Raw genomic sequence first — 17,570 nt, 5'->3', positions numbered from 1 at the left:
TGGCCCTTCTCTGGACCCTCTCCAGTCTGTCCATATCCTTTTTTGTACAGTGGGGACCAAACACAGTACTCCAGATGTGACTTGACGAGTGCTAAGCAGAGTGGGATAACAACTTCGTTATCTCTGCTGGTGATGCCCACATTGATGCAACCCAGCATCCTGCTGCCTTTCTTTGCTGCAGCAGCACACTGTCCACTCATATGGAGCTTGCTGTGCACCAGGTCCTTCAGGTTCACGTCCTTCAGGCTGCTTCCCAGCCAGCTAGATCCCGGCCTGTGCTGTACTCCTGGATTATGTTTGCCCACATTCCAGACCTTACATATGTGCTTACACATCATAAGGCTCTTGTTAGCCCCCTCTTCCAGCATACCCAAGTTTTTCTCCACAGTGACTCTCCCTTCTGAAGCGGCCTTCTCCACTCAGTTTGATACCATTGGCACCATCACTTCACGGTACCATCAAAATTAAGGGAGGACAGGTAGGCAGCAATAGGGAGGGGAATAGTACAGATATGCTTGAAGATATGAAAGCTACAAAAGAAGCATAGAAGAGGCAGATGGCAGCTTTGCAAGAGCAAGAACCATCTAATTCCAAGGAGCAATAGAGGTCAACACTCTTGGTGTGACTTACACCTGCCACACCAGACATTAATCCACTTACTGCTTTGGGGATGCAACATGTTGGTAATAAACCACTTATACACAGTCATAAACTGTGACATAATTCAGCTTTCAAGACTCTGCCCAGTAAAAGATACTCAAATAAATGCAAAAAAGTCAAAACAGAAGTAAGGGTTACACAGCCTTTCCAAGCAAGATATCGTGCCCTCTCTCCAGGACAGCAGTTACCTGAAGTGAGCAGAAACAGAATGCACTGCTCTTGACTGAAATAGAAGACAGAGGCAGAGCTCATAAAGTCATTTTATTGATGGGAACAATACATTAAGCAAGATGATTCCTCTAGTCTTACGAAGAAATTTAACACTAAGAAAACACACTATTAGGATTGCTATAGTTACAATCACAACATTCAGTAAAATTGCCAAAACTGACGAAGTACTGCAATTTGAAAACAATTTCATAGAATCACAGAATGGTTTCCAACACCCAAAGGCCGTCCCTGCAGGGTGGGGGAGAAGATTTTTAACAAGGGCATGTAGTGATAGGACAAGGGGGAATGGATTTAAATGGAAAGAGTAGGTTTAGATGAGATATGAGGAAGAAATTCTTTACTGTGAGGGTGGTGAGACACTGAATAGGTTGCCCAGACAAGTTGTGGATGCCCCAGGACTGAAAGTGTTCAAGGACAGGTTGGATGGGGCTATGAGCAACCTGATCTAATGGGAGGCAAGGGAAGATTGAAACTAGATGATCTTTAAGGTCCCTTCGAACTCCAACCATTCTATCATTATATGACTTTCAGCATTACTACTCGTTGCCATTAATGCTCTATCCTTTACTAGAAACCTGGTTTTCTTTCAAGGTAGGAAAAGAAAGTAATATAAAAAACTTCAGTCTGACAACCTATGAGAAAACAAACCAATGTGAGGAGAAAAATGTTAATTATGAACATTTTAATACTACTCTAGAAAAAAATATTAATCTAGCTTTAAATCACTGATTCAAAGTCATTCCAATAGCTATCAAAGATGGTTTTCAGGGAATAGTACCCTTATTTCCAGAATTCTGTAACAGAGCAAAATTAATCGAGATAGGATAAAAGGAGATAAGGATAAAGAAATTGTCAACTAACTTATAACAATGGAAACAGCATCTTAAATGGTGACTGTACCTAATAAAAATAGAATATGACAAATATGACTTATATGGACAAACATTTTTTCTATGGGGACAAATTTTGATGATAGGACCAAAATACTTATTTCCAACTGCTAAATGAAAACAAAATACAAAAAAAAATCTACCTACAAATAAAATAGAAACAGTCTTCTACTTGCAAACATTAATTAGATTTTCAATACCTATGGAAGTAAATTTTTAAGTTTTCACTTTTACGTCTCTCCCAAAAGGTAGTAGTAACCTGTATACTTGCATTTTAGCTATTTCCAAATATTTTAAACAAACAAAATCATTGAAACATTGAGTTTGTAAGCTTTTTACACTGTTTATTGCTCTTTAATCAAAAAGAGTAACAAAACAAAACCTAGTTGTGATTCAATTGATCTGATGATGCTTGTTTTCTTACAAGCCCACTATCTACAGTGATAAATGTGTGTCATCTTGAAAATCAAACATTTGCATGTATTTCAGTGGTTTTAGAAAAGATAGTGTTAGTTCCCTAACTGTGCATTTATTTCACAACTATTTCACAATTGTCATCATTTACAAGTATTTCTCTGTGGAAAGGATTCACAAGTCTTTATCAAAGAGCTGTACTTCAAGAAAGGGTTTGAAAGAGCATCAACTGGTTTTGGCTGGGATAATTTTCTTCATAGTAGTTGGCATGGTGCTGTCTTTTGGATTTGTGACCAAAAGGGTGTTGATAACACACCAGTGTTTTAGCTGTTGCTGAGAAGTGCATACATAGCTTCAAGGTCTTCTCTGTTTCTAATGCTTCCCCAATGGCAAGGAGGCTGGGAGTGCACAAGAAACTGGGAGGAGACAGAGCTAGAACAGCTGACCGCTAGTGAGCAATGGGATATTCCAGACCATACAACATCATGTTCCAAATAAAGAAGCTGGGACAAAAGTTGCCTGATGACGGAAAGTAATGAATGTATTCATATTTTGTTTTGTTGACATGTGTAGCTTTTGCTTTGCCAATTAAATTGTCTTTGTAACACAATTTCTCACTTTTGCCCTTTTGATTCTCTCCTGTTTTGCTGGGGGAAAGTGAGCAGCTGAGCTGCCTACCAGGGCTAACCCACCCAGAGGACATGGATGACTAATAATCTTTGAAATAGAGCTACTAAATTTTGAAACTAGCAAAGACAGGACTTCTCCTGCTCATTTTTAAACTACTGGAATAACAGGCCCTTTCTACATACAGCTAAAAAATACTGCAAGTATTTACATACACTTTTGTAAAATAATAACCCATGAAACTGGTTTAGATAAATATGCATATAGATATATCTTTGTGCTTTTTTCATTAATAAACTAAAAAGAGTGATTCTTTTCAGGCAGCAAATTGTGGCATTACATTTCACACCACACAAGAAAAATTGATTAAAGGAATATTTATCCCCAAATCCTAAAGACTGAAACCCAGGACAGAGAGATAAGACTTAGTGGAATAAACAACAATATGATTGTAAAAGTAACACAATTTGTTGAGTATCTTGTAAAAGAATACTGCAATGTATTTCTAGGCACAGTGTAGTTAAATACACTTTTATCCCTACCTCAGATGTTTTGGTTAATCATATTCTTGAAGCTTGCTAATTTTCCTTTACATTTTAATGTGGATTTTTTTTTTTGTTTATTTCAAATGGCACATATTGGTGAAAAAATAAAACCAACAAAGCAAAAGTTTTTTCCTGACACCAAAAATCCTCATTTAATCCTTATAGTCCAGTTTCTCTTATTCTCCTTCAATATGCCATAAGCTCCTTAGCTCTATATTTTTCATCTTCCTTTCACTTTTCTAAGTGATAAATATATCTCTTCTTTCCGAAGATCTCGCCATCTCTTCAGCCTGTTATTTTTCATTATAAAACTGCTCATGTCTCTTCAAAAAAATGTTTTTGTAATCCTAAGTGAAATGACCTATAGCTACCCCTTTTCTTCTTCTCAACAAAACCATATTATCTTCTTTGACATATTCACATGTCCTGGGTTGCAGTGTATTCTATTACCATCCCCATCAGCTGTTGAAATCAGGTGGGGCAGTGTTTCCTTGCCTCCGCCCCCCAGACTATCTTGCTGTTAATTGCCCATCATTGTCCTGCTGCCTGACTCAGAGATAACTCCCTCCGGACTATCTTCTGTTAATGAGCCTAATCACACTTTGGCCTCATGACCCATTACCCCATTGTGAGATGCTCCACCCAGAGGGAGGAACCAGCATCCCATCCTGGATATAATCTGAGACTCTGAACACTAGAAAACACCCTTCCACTGGATTTCCAGAGGACAGGAGCTACACAGCCACCACTGGACCTTCTGAGGAAGAACAGACCTTTTTCTACAGGATCACTGCTTCAGAGGACTGCAGCCACCATCTACCAGACTGCTACCAGCCTCCCTGCCTAACAGGGGTGTCAGGTTGTACCTTGACTCTGTCAGTTTGAACCAGTGTTTTCTTTTATTTTTTCCTTTTCTTTAATTTCCCCATTAAATTGTTATTCTGACTTGGTGCCTCCCACTGGTTTGTTTTCAAACTAGTACATCACATTATCTCTATTCTACATTTTTCACCTACCTGCCACTATATCCTACTTCTTTCATGGCTGGAGGATTACTTGAGCATTTTCTGTATTTATGTAAAATGCCACATATATAGTATTACTATTAACTTTGATGCAATTACAAATCTGTGCTTTTCCTAAGGCATAAAACCTAGAAATACAGTAATATTTGACAGAGTAAATTTCAAACAGTCTAATTAAAGATCAGATATGAATGGAAAATTGATAACCACCAACCTGTGCTTTCCTCATATAGGCTAAAGGTTCTTTAATATGCTCAGGCGGTGCTGCAGGATGACAGGGAAAGGAAACCTTAAGAAGAAAATATAGGAAACTTTAAATATTCTGATTTTTTATTTAGCTTAATTAATCCTGTATTTGTAAATCTAAATGTAACTTCTTTCATGAGAGCACTAGTAAAAACACAAGTATATGTTGATCAAAACTAAGTATTACTTTTAGAAGTGTTTTTTCCTCATCCATTATATGGATACAAACAAGATAACAATATGTAAGAATTAATAACATTTCAGCATGAGTTCTTCTTGTACTAAAAATAATGCTCCCTTATAATTTCACATATTTGTAAAATAAAATCAAATCATTACATTAACAAATCATGTATTTTAAAAGTGTATTTTCTTCACATCATGTCATCTTTACAATTCCCTGGAAGTTTCAGTCTCCAAGTCATCACATTTTTTCAAGAGACCATAAACGTTCTTGGGGATCTTCTTTTAAAAATCAATAGTGAACATATATATGTCCAAAGTAATTAGAACTTTGAGGTGTTGACAAAAGCAAAGTTGAATATCCACTCATAAATTGCATTATGCCAAAATATAAAAGCTGAAACAAAAATTAAAAATCAAAACAATAATTTCTTTCAGTAGTGCAGATTATTTCCAACGAGTTTTTGCCAAAGATTTTATCCAGCTTAATTTAAAATGTCTCAAATGTCTTTCAGGAAACAAAATTTACACATAGCTTCTCTAATAGTTAGCCTGAATTTTCTTTTGTTTGAATGTATTCAATCAGTTCCTATCACATGTTTTTGGGAAACCCTCCCCAAATTTCTTCCCATTTTTAACTGATAAGGTCATTCTTGTACTTGCTGCAAATTTGTTCTGACTATTCTGCCCAGTGTGTAAAATGGAATCAATACCAACAGATTTGAGCAATGCCATTTCTTGGTTTTTTCCACAGTGCTCATGAAATCATGGTGTTCATAGCTAATTTCAATTTCCCAGGGCTAATGTCTTATTTTGCTGCTTATTTCCGTGTATTAGCCCTAGAGACAGGTAAATATTTTCCCTGGAAAGTTATGATGAAGATGAATCCTTACTAACAGATAGAAGGCATTTCTCTGAATTAAGTCCCTCATACTACTAAAGATACATTTATCTAAACTTCTAAACTGGTAACTCTAACAAGCTTATTTAAATTAGCACAAATATGTTTGCATACACATTTCTTATTTATAGTTACATTTATGGCTATATCTGTTTATGAAATTCACCTTTCCACTGTGCTAGAATGTAAAGAAAAAACTATGCTTCCCAGAAGTCTAATCCAAAGTTCGCTGAACAATAATAAAAAAAGGAAACTGACAAGTTTTACCATGTTTATAACCATATCCCAAGCATGATAAGCACTGACCTGGCAAGCCTAGAGATCCAATATCTTAAAGATTTTCAAAAATAATTAATACAACAAATATGTGCAATGCTGTGAGATAAACAAACACCTCAATTAAAACTCATTTGCAGCAACTACCTATTTGCACAAGACTTACATTATGACCCTTGGTACCTCTGGAAGTAAAGCAGAGAAGAAAAACTAAAGTAACTATAAAATGTGGTGATATTTATTTCACTCATTCTTTAAACTGCACTTGAGTCCAGTATTTTCACTAGGATGAAAAAGAAATAATGGCACTCTAAAAACAGAAATTAAGCAGGTACCCTTGCTATGACAGATCTTTCAGAGTCTAGTAACACCATACACCTCTATATACAAGTGGATCAAAAGCAAATCATGTGAGTAGAACTCATGAAGTAAAAATACTAAACTCACATATTGAGTTCACTATAAACAGCATTCTGAAGCTTCTTTTCCCAACCTGTTAAAATAAAAGAACAACCAGAAGACAACTTTAGGAATTAATACTAACAGAACATCAATCAGAGGCTGCTTTGCAGTCACTGGAGTTTTATGTCTGGTCTCAGTTCATGTCTACCTACCAGACAGACAGGAAAAGACAAGGAAACCTTAACATAACTAAGATAGGAAAACTGCAAGTTGAAACCTCTATGAAGACCGAATATCCTCTATTTCCATATGCTGTTCAAATAATTACAACACAGTTTTGGTTAAAAAATGTACAATTCTATTTTTCAAAGTCATCATTTTATTAAACCAACAATTAATATTAATAGACACGGTGTTCCTGATGATTATAAATCTTAGATCACTTATCATAAGATCCTCACATTATAGTTACATAGCCTACAACTTCCAATGCAAATTGGAAATTTAGCCAAAGGTAAAACTTTCAAGAGTATCTCCATGAAAGTTAATTTCCATTTTCAGAAGTGGCTGAACTCTCATTTTACTCAGAATTTTCAAAAAAAATCACCAATACCTTATAAAATGATAAAAGCACTTCTTTGTATAGTATGTTTTTCAAAATGCAGATGGAATCCACCATTTTCCCTTTTAATTTTCTCTATCTGGCTTAATGATCTGGAAGCACTGAATGTCTGCTTGTGGCTACTGTCGGTGACAAGACACCCAGCTGCACGAACTACTATTTTCATCACTTATACCACATATGTTCTTACATAAATCTATACTATTCACAAATGTATCAATGAAGTATTACCAACCTGATGTCTTCAGAAAATCCTTAATGTCCTCTTTTAGTGATTCCAGCTTAATTTCTGGTTTGTGTAAGCTAACCTAATATGAAAAATAAATAAATAAGCATCAAGCACAAAAGAGAAATTACATTAAGTTACACAGTAAGTAATAAACATGCTTAAGGTTACACACAAAGCAAACTCCTTCTTTGAGCAAATGGATATTGCACTCAAAAATATCAGTTAACATTTTCTCACTCAGTGTCTTTGCCTTTTACATCAATGCTGAAAGGTGTATGTGGGGAAGGAGAGAGAAGGGAGTAGAATATGCAATGAGTGCATATAAACACATATGTTTAATAATCTGAGCAAATAACCCACATACTTAGCACAAATGCTGGACACATTAAGGAATTGGTCATAAGGTATCCACGGAAAAAACTAGAAGCCAGCCACTGTATTTCACCTGAAAGAATAAAACTGAAAACATTCCATAATTTCTCACATAACCTCCCACAGTTCACCTCTTTCAGATAAGAAATGCCATTTTCAAACCAAAAAAACCTGACTGCGCACCAATCATTCCCTACTGCAGATGTGACTACTGGGTATATATAACCTCTTGTAATGAAATGCACTCAACAGAGATGATTAGGCACTAACCAGCTTTACAACCATACCATGACACTACCACACAGATGGTGCTGCAGATCCTTCAGCAACAGCAGGACCAGCTGCTATAGCATCTCCTTGTTCTACAGCTAGACCAAGAGGAGAAAATACATCCCAAAGGTCCAAAATGACAAGAAGAAACTCAGAAGTTTCTGTGAAGTGCCTTCTAATATATATTCTCCTAAGCACAGTACATGGCAATAGCTGATTAACATCAGATAATAAAGCTAAAAGTTTAGAAAACAAATAGCAACCCTGGCTGCTAACTTGAAAATAACACCGGAAGATCTGTGTCCAACTTACTCCACAGCCATGACAGCTCCAGGCATATGTTACAAGCATATGGCCCTATCATCTACATAGAAATGTGAGACATCTCTTACCAAAAGCTACTCAACAATACGCCGTAGGCATATCAGATACTGATTCTATTGCAGTAAGTTATCCTGCAATTAAAAATAATCTTTCACCAACTTGTGCAATTTGTCAGCCCTAACAGCACTGCTGACAACATGGTGTGCTTTAAGTCCTTCACACACAACTCCAAAATCCTATAAATTGCCTTACAGTTTATACATAGGAAAGGGTGTTTCTGCACTGAAAAAGTTGGTCTAGGTGAATTCACAATGCAGAATTTTAAGGAAACCTTTCCATTTTCCCCAGATGAAAAGAGGAATGGACAACAATGCAGAGAATGACAGCACCAGCATTTCTGCTCCTCTTTCAAGTCCCCTTGCCACTACAGGTAAGGAAGGCATTTCTGTTTGGTTTATTGATTGCAATAGCAAAGAGACTGTAAGCATGCTTCTGAGAAAGAAAGGTCATCATAAGCACAGACTATAAGGTGTGGTGAGTTGCATAACTCTCATGTCAGATGACAGACACATATTCCATTCAGCACTATGGTAAAAGCTGGCTAAGGATCATTGCTAATGTCAGGGAAACAAAGACTTTTATGGGAGTTCTAGGGCAGCTCACAAAACACCCTTTTAAGCAAAAACCTCAAGGAGTATTTTATGAAGGATTCCTTCTGAAGCTACTTCGATGGAAAGCCCTACATCCTTTTTGGACAACGTTTGTCAGGCTGAGGGTTTTTTCTGCTGCAAGGCAGTGGTTTTGTACGTCTCCTATAGGAATTTTAAATAAAGTAACACACATCAAGCAGGGCAGATTTTGCCATACTGTTCCTCAGAAGATTTTATGCACCTTTTTGTAAATGTTAGCTTTGTCTTTGAGTTATATGTGGCTAATTCTAATCTCAAGGTCCATGGGGTGTTTATCTGTCAGGCCCGGTACACTTTTTAGATATGCAAAAAAAACCCCTCACAAATACAACTCATTGACAGATGAATCACTCAAGAAAAGAAAGCTCCAGTACAATCTACAAGAACAGGGGAATTTTTGGAGATTCCTGGCAATTCTGGAAATTGATACAGCATACTGCATTAAAAGGCATTAAGAAGTTCAGTCCACAGACTACTTCCCATTTTCCCTGTCAAGCCAAAAGAACAACAGGGGTCTTTCTTGTAAACCATTGTTCCCAACAGAGCCTGTTCCCCAGCTGCAGAACATAAAATCCAGCGACTCTCCTGTATGCAGCAGAAAGGCAGTCAAAATGGAAACAGGAGAGCACAGGGAAAGTTTTCTCCAAGGATTACGTTAGTGCATCAACCTCCACCTTTGCCTCTTCATGCTCATGTATTCAGTCAAGTTCTACGTCATTATTCCTAGCCCTGCTGCAGCTGCAGCCAATATTCTTGGGCTAATTTTTAATTTATCATAACATCTATCTTTAGCATGTCCTTTCCCTTCTCTTGGCTGAAAAAAGCTCTACTGAGACAAATTTTCACATATGAAATGTGAAAATTCCCCCCCAGATTATGGAGCCACTTTTGTCTCCACTTTCACCAGTTCAGGGCTCAATTGCAAAAGCCTCCTCCCATTTACACTCTCCCTTTTGTTTACTTCCGTACTATGATCAATACATTCCTAAGTGCTAAGCCGAACAAGAGAGCCACAGAAACTGTTGGGACTCATTGCCCACTGGATTGCTGATCACTTTTCAAATCAGAAATTAGATACCTGAGAATGTGGCAAACAGTCCAGCCGGCAGCTGCACCCAGCTTTAACACAGACCATACTCTAGCTCTGTGTAACACAACAAGGGAAAATACTCACTTTGGTAAGTGAAAGGAACTCTCTTCAGAACTGTTTTGCTGTAACTTAACAGTATGGTACCTCATTGGAATTTATATGGGTGTTTATGGGAACTAAACTGAGGAATCAAGGGAACTTAGCAGAGCTGATGTTCCAAAATTATTAGTCCAGGTCTCCCACATAATCTTGCTTTTCCTTCGGATTAACTGATCTAACTTATTTCTGTGTTGTACTGTGCTGGAAAACACATTTAGGTGTTTATATTTCAGGTAGGGTTGGTTTGTTTTAAACTGTGTGGTACAACATACTGACTAAGTCTCATTTGCATTGCTATCCCCTGCAATTTTTTGGTAGAATGAAAAATATGTTGACAGAATTTTATTTATATAAAAAAGCATTACTACAACTTTATGCAGATAAAAATGCCTGGCTAATAGTTATTGGGAAAAAACCCCACACTGATTTATACTCAAGAACGGAATTAATTTCCTGCATGATCAAAATGCAGCAAACACCCAGGTAGAACTACCAATTTCAATACACACATCTTGATGAAAGAGTATCTTACTTCTATAAGAAAAATAGTATCTGTTACTATAAGGAGACTATCGCAAGCAGGGCAATAGAGAGTGAGCAATATAGAGGAACAATCCATGAAGGCAAAGGGTGAAAGCTAGAACAGGGAATAAGTCAAGTATTCAGAGGCTGAGTCAGGCCAATACAGAACCCTGAAAGGAAACAGGAATGAAAGTAGCACATTTCAGCAAGAAATAACAATTATTTTTAATAAATGTTAATGCCTAACAATTTTTCCCTGTAAAACTAGCATTGTGCATAATCTTATATATAGGGCATCAAGGTCCAGGTGTTGGATGTCTGTGCTCCTCTACAGTGCTGGTCAGCTTCTTGCAAATCAAGAAGCATCTGTCTCTTCCACATTCCTTCATAAAACAAGATATCATTACAGCATTTCTTGGCACCCCCAACTCTTCAGCTGTACAGCACAGTAGGATAGTTTGGGGACTTCCAAAATTTTGCCAAATTTGCTGGTGGCTAAGGTACCTCTAGCAATCTTGTGTGTACATCTTTGATTTTGGAAAGGTATCCTGAGATCTGGGCAGTCACCACCTAAGTGATACTCTAAATGTACTCTCTGTACTCTCCATCTGGGTGCCAAGATGGAAGAAAATCCAAACACTCAACAATGATGTAGCTTAAAGCAAGCAAAAGGATAGCACAACAGTAAGATTAACAGGCTGGTGGAAATAGTAAATTGATTCACAGAGGAACTCAACACAGAGATCAACCTATTGGCAAATTAGCATCTAAATTTGAAAGTGGCATTCAGTCATCATGACTGGAGCAGCACTGATGATGCAAGAGATGATCAATCAACCACAGCACTCAAAGAAGTATAGGAAAATAGCTAGAGGACCAGCAACATACTACAAAGAGGAGGCTTGACAGAACAAAGTGTTCCAGCATAACTCCTGTGTTAAACTACTTCTTTTCTCAACAAGAATAAACACTGCAGAGAAGTGATCCAACTATACTGAAATGTGGAACTGCATCAAGTGAACATGTATTTTTATCCTGCCACAAACAGTTCTGCAAATAACTTTACACAATCTAAATATTTTTACATCCACCATAAAATTATGCCTTTTTTGTTTAGAGAAACATGTACCCTCTCAAACCATTTATTACTGTTCATTATGATTTTACACAAGTGCACAATGTTTTTCAGTTTTATTGCTATTATTTCCCAAATCACAATAAAGCACAATCCCCAAATATAATCCATCTTTAGAAGAAGTAAATTCAATGAAAGCTAATAAATATTCACCTTTCCTTATATACTCCATTCTACCATAACTGGACTTTATCAGGATCAAGCTGATTTGATAAAAACAACTTCAAGCACAACCACAACAACTTTTACATAAACACTTGCTAAAAACTTAAAACCCTGCAACTTCAAGGGAGAGATTTTAGTTTTGGTTATACATTGCTGTAACAGAAAGAGGAATCATTCTGAGCCTAACTAAACATATTTCAATAAGTGTGAAACCCTGATTACACTGTCATTTTCCAACCCTTCTACATTTCTACATGAACTACACTAAGGGAAAAAGTACTGTGAACTTTCTTATAAAGTACTTATTTTACAAGTAAAAATAACCTATTAGATATAGAGAGCTACAATCAGCCTCATACAGGAGTAAACAGCTTCAAATGCTATGCTGCGCTAAAAGATATGAGGATATATTTTAATAATGTAATTTTAGCGTTTAATAAATTTTCTAGGTTTTATCTGTATATAAAACTACTGCTGAAAATAAAATACACAAGGCAAAAAACTTTAGTATTCCACATTACTAAAAAAGTACTACTCTACCAATCAAGCTTGCATTGCTTCTGAACTCCATCATCTGATCAACACATACTCAACTGCATTCAATTTAAAATTCACTGTAATACAAATATTACAGCTGAAACACTTAAAGGTACAAGCTCTATCAGCAGGTATAGTAAATCCTTTGCCAAATACAATGCATGAAAATGAACCATTAATTATCCATGATGACTCATGAGCCTACATTTGTTTGCTAATTTTTATTAAATAAATGCTACATTGCACAGAAACATTCTCCTCCTTAATTTGATCTTTTATTTCAATTGAGATTGGTATCAATTTTTTTTTTCACAGCAAAAAATGTCATGAAAACAATATGCTAAGATATCTTGCAAACCATTCACTCCACCTAAATTATTCTAAGCTTATTTACCTACACTCTCTTTAGAAGCACGGTCAGGCACTACTCCAGCTCCAATGTTCCTAGTGCTCCCAAAGCAAGTCCTCTCCTCCTTTGCCCCATCTGAAGTCTTGTAAAGACCCTTACCTCTCCCTTTGATCAGTATTGTCCTTAAACCCCTCTGGCTCTATCACAGGTCTGCTCAAAGAATGATGGCACATTCCCCTCCTCCAGACAGTATTTCTGATCATGACATCTCCTCTCCACCATTCTTCGTACCTTCAGGTACCTCCTACAATCTATTCTCACTCTCAAACTTAATTGCTACAGTGGGGTGGGATGGGGTATCAGGCCTGATTTCTGCACTTACATTACCCCTCTTTACCTACTTTAACAGCCCTTATCGTGCTTTTCTTTAAGTGCCCTTTCAGGTTGTCCAACTCCAGACATACCCACAAGAAACAGATTTGAGAACATTTACATAGACAATGCCCATGGGGACTCCTTGCACTGTGAGTCTTTCTCGTTCCATTTGAAACATAATTTAGAACATTTATCTTTCATTTTATTGTCTCATCCTGTTTTTGAGAAGTTCTCCAGGAATAAACTACTGAAGCTTTTGTTTGTTGTCTGGTTTTGTTGGGATTTTTTTTAACTTTACTTGTTATTTGCCCCTGGTCACTAGAGGTCCTGGGCAACTCTGAGTTAGATTGATTTCTATTAGAAGTTTGCATGGGACAAAAATTAATATTGATTAATAAAGCTCAAATTCCTTCAAACACTATGAAGAACAAAGTTTCTGAATTGGCTGCAAAATGAAAATGTGCTAAAGTGGTAGCACATTTTTCATTTCTCTGAACTGTTTCATTTTTATTGTCAGTTCACTGACACAGATTTTCCCTAAAACAGAATTTAAGCAAGATTTCACAAAATAATTTGTTTTAAAACTGCATTTTGTCCTTGAAGATGTCCATGTCTTAGTTTTTCTAGACACCTCTAAATCTCTACCTTAAAAACATTTGCAATTCAGAGCGAGAAGAGAAAAATTAAGATAAAAACAAACAAATTTAATTACAAACTTGCACAGTGAAGTTGTGCTCAGAAAATTAGATATCTCCTCTGCTACCCCACTAACCCCAGCAGCAATTCTACCTGTCAAAAAGTTACTACCTAATATTTTGGTTCTTTGTGACTGTTACTCTTTCCTTTCAAATACCTTACAAAATATGTTCAGAAGAAATTCCAAAGCAAATGATAGGCACATTAGCACTCTTTCCCGCATTAATCTCTCTTATTAACTGCAGTAATATTATCAATATATCAAAACTCAACCTACAGAAATTAACCTAACATTTATTTATTTATTCATTCATCACTTACAAGCATATGACATTCCCTCTACTTCAATCCTTGGGATAAAAATGTGATTATCTTGGTATCCCCAGAGGTCAAGCTGTGACAGCAAATCATTTGATGCCCATGCCAAAGTTATTTCAAAGAGATTGTGTATCACAGCCCTTGACACTAGCTCAGGCTCCCAGTGACAGCCAAGCAAAGCACTGGTTTGATCAGTTCATAACCACAGGGCTACTCTATCACCTCTCACAAATAATGTCAGGATACTGCGTTTTCCCCAAAATTCTATTAACTCATCAATGAAACTGTTCATTCTGAGCTCTCCTTCCTAGACAATAAAAGAAGAGATGAATTTACAAAACATAGTTTTTGTTAATAACTAAAATACTGTTTGTAAGACTATATCTTCTCAAAATTTCAGGCAATATTTTAATGGACCTTAAGATCCATTTTGACTCTAATGTTTTCTGAGACAGTAAATATTTTTGAGGAACAAATATCAGCAACATCATTTCCTACGCTAAGAGATGAAGAATATTTGTGAAGTATAACTGCAGTATAAATACCCAAAACAAAAGTAAGTTTCACTCTATAGCACTGAAGTGATACCAAAGAGTTCTCAAAATACAGTGTGCATCTCCCAAAATCGTTTGAAATCCCCTAAAATGGGACCACCCTTCAAAATCACAAATGGTGCAGACCGAGCATTGTTAACCAGCAGACAAAAAGCCCCATCACATCCTACCAGTAAACTGGAGTTCAGGTGTGATGCACAGCAACAGCTAAGATTTCATATTTGACAGTGCAACTCCAGCAATACCCTATGTAATGTGAGGAATATCAAGTACTAATTTAATACAGAGTGAAGCAAAACTCAGAAACTTTCAGAATTCTGCAGAGCTGCTAAAGGATGGACATGAGACAAGCCACTCCAATGCATGGTATAGCACTAACATGTCTAAAAATACAAGTCTCCCATACAGGAAAGAACATACATGCATGCAAGGTCAATAAGAAAACCCTTTCTATCATGAACACACAGATTCCTGACAAACACGGTGTACATTTGGCCCTACTAATTTAAACTACAATCTCCAAGAGAGAATTCATTTGATTGAGAAATCCCATCATTGATGTATCTATAAACTTTCTGATCACTACACTAATCCATAGCTCTGATTCAATATTCTATTATAAACCTTTCAAACACAACTCCTAAGAATAAACTTGAATATTTGTTGCCCTGTTTCTTTTCTTTCCCCTTAGCACTCCATATGACTAGAATAGTCATTTGACCTATATAAACACTTTTTTTTTCTTCTCCATGCTTCCTCCTGTCTCAAAAAACCCATGCAAAGTGTAAAATGACTGTGAAATCAGGCCCTGCCAGAGACAGGGATGAAAGAATGCACGCGGAAGGGAGCGCCTACGGGTTTGTTGTAAGCAGTAACGGAGTTATTAAAGGAGAGTTCACTGTTTTGAGGACAAGGTCTGCTCTCCACTCCTCATGTCAGGCTATTTAGGATACTCAACTTCCCAACATTTAGCAGAACCCAGCCTCTAACCTCTCCCATAATTCCAGCCCCCTTCAAGTCATGCACATTTGCTTACTCAAATACTTAGAAAGCCCTGTCAACAGAAGCAAGGCAGACACACATTGATAAAAGTATTTAGAGACCAAATCATCAAATTTAAATACAAAACAAACAAAAGACAGGCAGTGATGTCACTTGCTATAGAAAGCTTCAGGGACATTCAAAGAGGAAAATCATGTTTCATTTAAAAATGCAACAAAACTAATGGACAGATAATGGACATGGCATCCTAAAAAAAAAATAAAAACACCAACAAAAAAGCCCCGTATAATTTTAAGCAATGCTGGGGGGGGGGGGGGGGGGGGGAAACAACAGGAAAAGCACAAGATTTTATAAAACCCAACCCAAAATATTTCAGTAAGGCACAATATTTGTTACAGCACCATGACTAGATTATTATGATGACGAAAACTGACGCAATTTTAATCTGAAACATACTAAATTAAATTCAGCTGAAATATGAAAATCTGGCTTCAAGTACGGATAAGTTATTAAATATTAAATAAAGCAACTGTTTTCCCAGCTACTAAAATGTACTTCCATGCGTGGTTTTTTTTCATTTATTTTCCCTTCTTTTCACCAAATCCTCATTTTCTCAGGGGCACTAGAGGAGCGGGGGAGGGTGGGTGGAATTTAAAGCTCTCCAAATTAAAGATTAAAAAACCAATTCGTTTCAGGACCTCTATTTGAGGAAGTGAGATTTCAGACGTATAGTCTTCATATTCACTGCGAAATCCTTGGGTCCCAAGGGAAGACACAATAAACACGGCTCTAGAAACCAAACACACGGCTCTCCGGCCCCGCCGAGGAGGAACAGGAGCGGGAGGAGGAAAAGAGGGAAGGGACGAGTGGCACCGGGAAGCCCCGGACCCCCTGCCCACGCGGAGGCCACACGGGCCGGGAGCGACGGCCGGGAACAAAGCGCCGGGGAGGGGCAGCGCGGAAGGGAGGCGTGCGTGGGGGCACAGCGGCAGGTCAGGGCTCACCCGGGCCTGTCGCTCCAGCTGTGAGTGGAGGCTGGAGCCCTGCAGCCGCTGCACGACCCTCGCGATGGTGAGGGAAAGCCCGCGGTCCGGGTCGAGCATCGCGGCCCCCGCCCGGCCGGGCCGCCTTCGCCGCCGCACCGCCGCGTTACCCGGCAACGGCGGCAGCGGGCGCCCCTCTGCGGCTGCGTCCGGGCGGGAAGCGGCGCCGCACTGGAAGGTTCCCCGCCGCCCCGCTCTGAAGGGGGAGGAAGCCGCCAAGAGTCGTAGATGCTCGTGGTCGAAAGGAACGACCTAAGTCAGAGGGTCCGCAAACAATCAGAAAGTTTTAGTAGCAAACTACTGGAAAGCGTTATGCCCTGACCTACTATGTAAGGACAGAACGAACAGCAGGCAGGGAGGCAGGAAGGCAGGAAGGCAGGACGAGTCCTGAGTCCTGGGCGGATACCTTTTTATGGACAGGTTTCTCCAACCCGGAGACATGTTTCTGTGTGCTTCTTGAGGGATACAAGTCGGCCTGTACTGATGCGGAGTTTTATTGCACTTTTGGGTATTTTACCCTTGTCTGCTCAGCATGGTGAGGTGTTAGCTCGGGCTCGGTACCGGGAGCCGACACAGTCCCCATCTAAGCCGAGCAGGTGTGTGGCGCTATGTGCACCTCCCTGCATGATATACCTGCGTGGAACTTTAATCTATTTAGCTCTTCTGGCAAAATCTGTTCCTATGTGCATCAGTAGCAGAACCATGTAATCAAATTTTTACTTAATAAACTAATTTACTGAGTCAGAATACCGACTTTTAAAGTCCTAGAATGATTAATA

At 38.1% G+C, this 17,570-nt stretch overlaps 1 protein-coding gene and 1 long non-coding RNA gene across 5 annotated transcripts in view; one reads left to right on the top strand and one right to left on the bottom strand.

Moving 5' to 3' along the window:
• The window catches only part of TBC1D19 (TBC1 domain family member 19), a 46,756-nt gene extending 29,842 nt beyond the window's left edge, over positions 1-16,914 (bottom strand). Inside the window, exons 1-4 of one of the 4 annotated variants that reach the window (XM_032110399.1) lie at positions 16,753-16,914; positions 7,258-7,330; positions 6,446-6,491; positions 4,607-4,703 (exon numbers count right to left, since the gene is read on the bottom strand). In XM_032110399.1, the coding sequence (XP_031966290.1) occupies positions 4,607-4,703; positions 6,446-6,491; positions 7,258-7,330; positions 16,753-16,851 (315 nt within the window). In that variant the 5' untranslated portion in view covers positions 16,852-16,914. Of the gene's footprint in view, positions 1-4,606; positions 4,704-6,445; positions 6,492-7,257; positions 7,331-16,446; positions 16,663-16,752 lie in introns of those variants that run through there. The other 3 variants (XM_032110398.1, XM_032110396.1, XM_032110397.1) reach the window with 3 other exon arrangements.
• Positions 8,539-13,575, top strand: LOC116444727. Its single transcript, XR_004240467.1, has 3 exons — positions 8,539-8,647; positions 13,012-13,100; positions 13,236-13,575. It is a non-coding gene; the product is annotated as an uncharacterized LOC116444727 (long non-coding RNA).
• Positions 16,915-17,570: the final 656 nt, after the last annotated feature.

Source organism: Corvus moneduloides, chromosome 5 (genome assembly GCF_009650955.1).
Source record: "Corvus moneduloides isolate bCorMon1 chromosome 5, bCorMon1.pri, whole genome shotgun sequence".
Lineage (NCBI taxonomy): Eukaryota > Metazoa > Chordata > Aves > Passeriformes > Corvidae > Corvus > Corvus moneduloides.
Note: the sequence above shows the minus strand (reverse complement) of the source record. Positions and strands in the feature narration are given on the sequence as shown.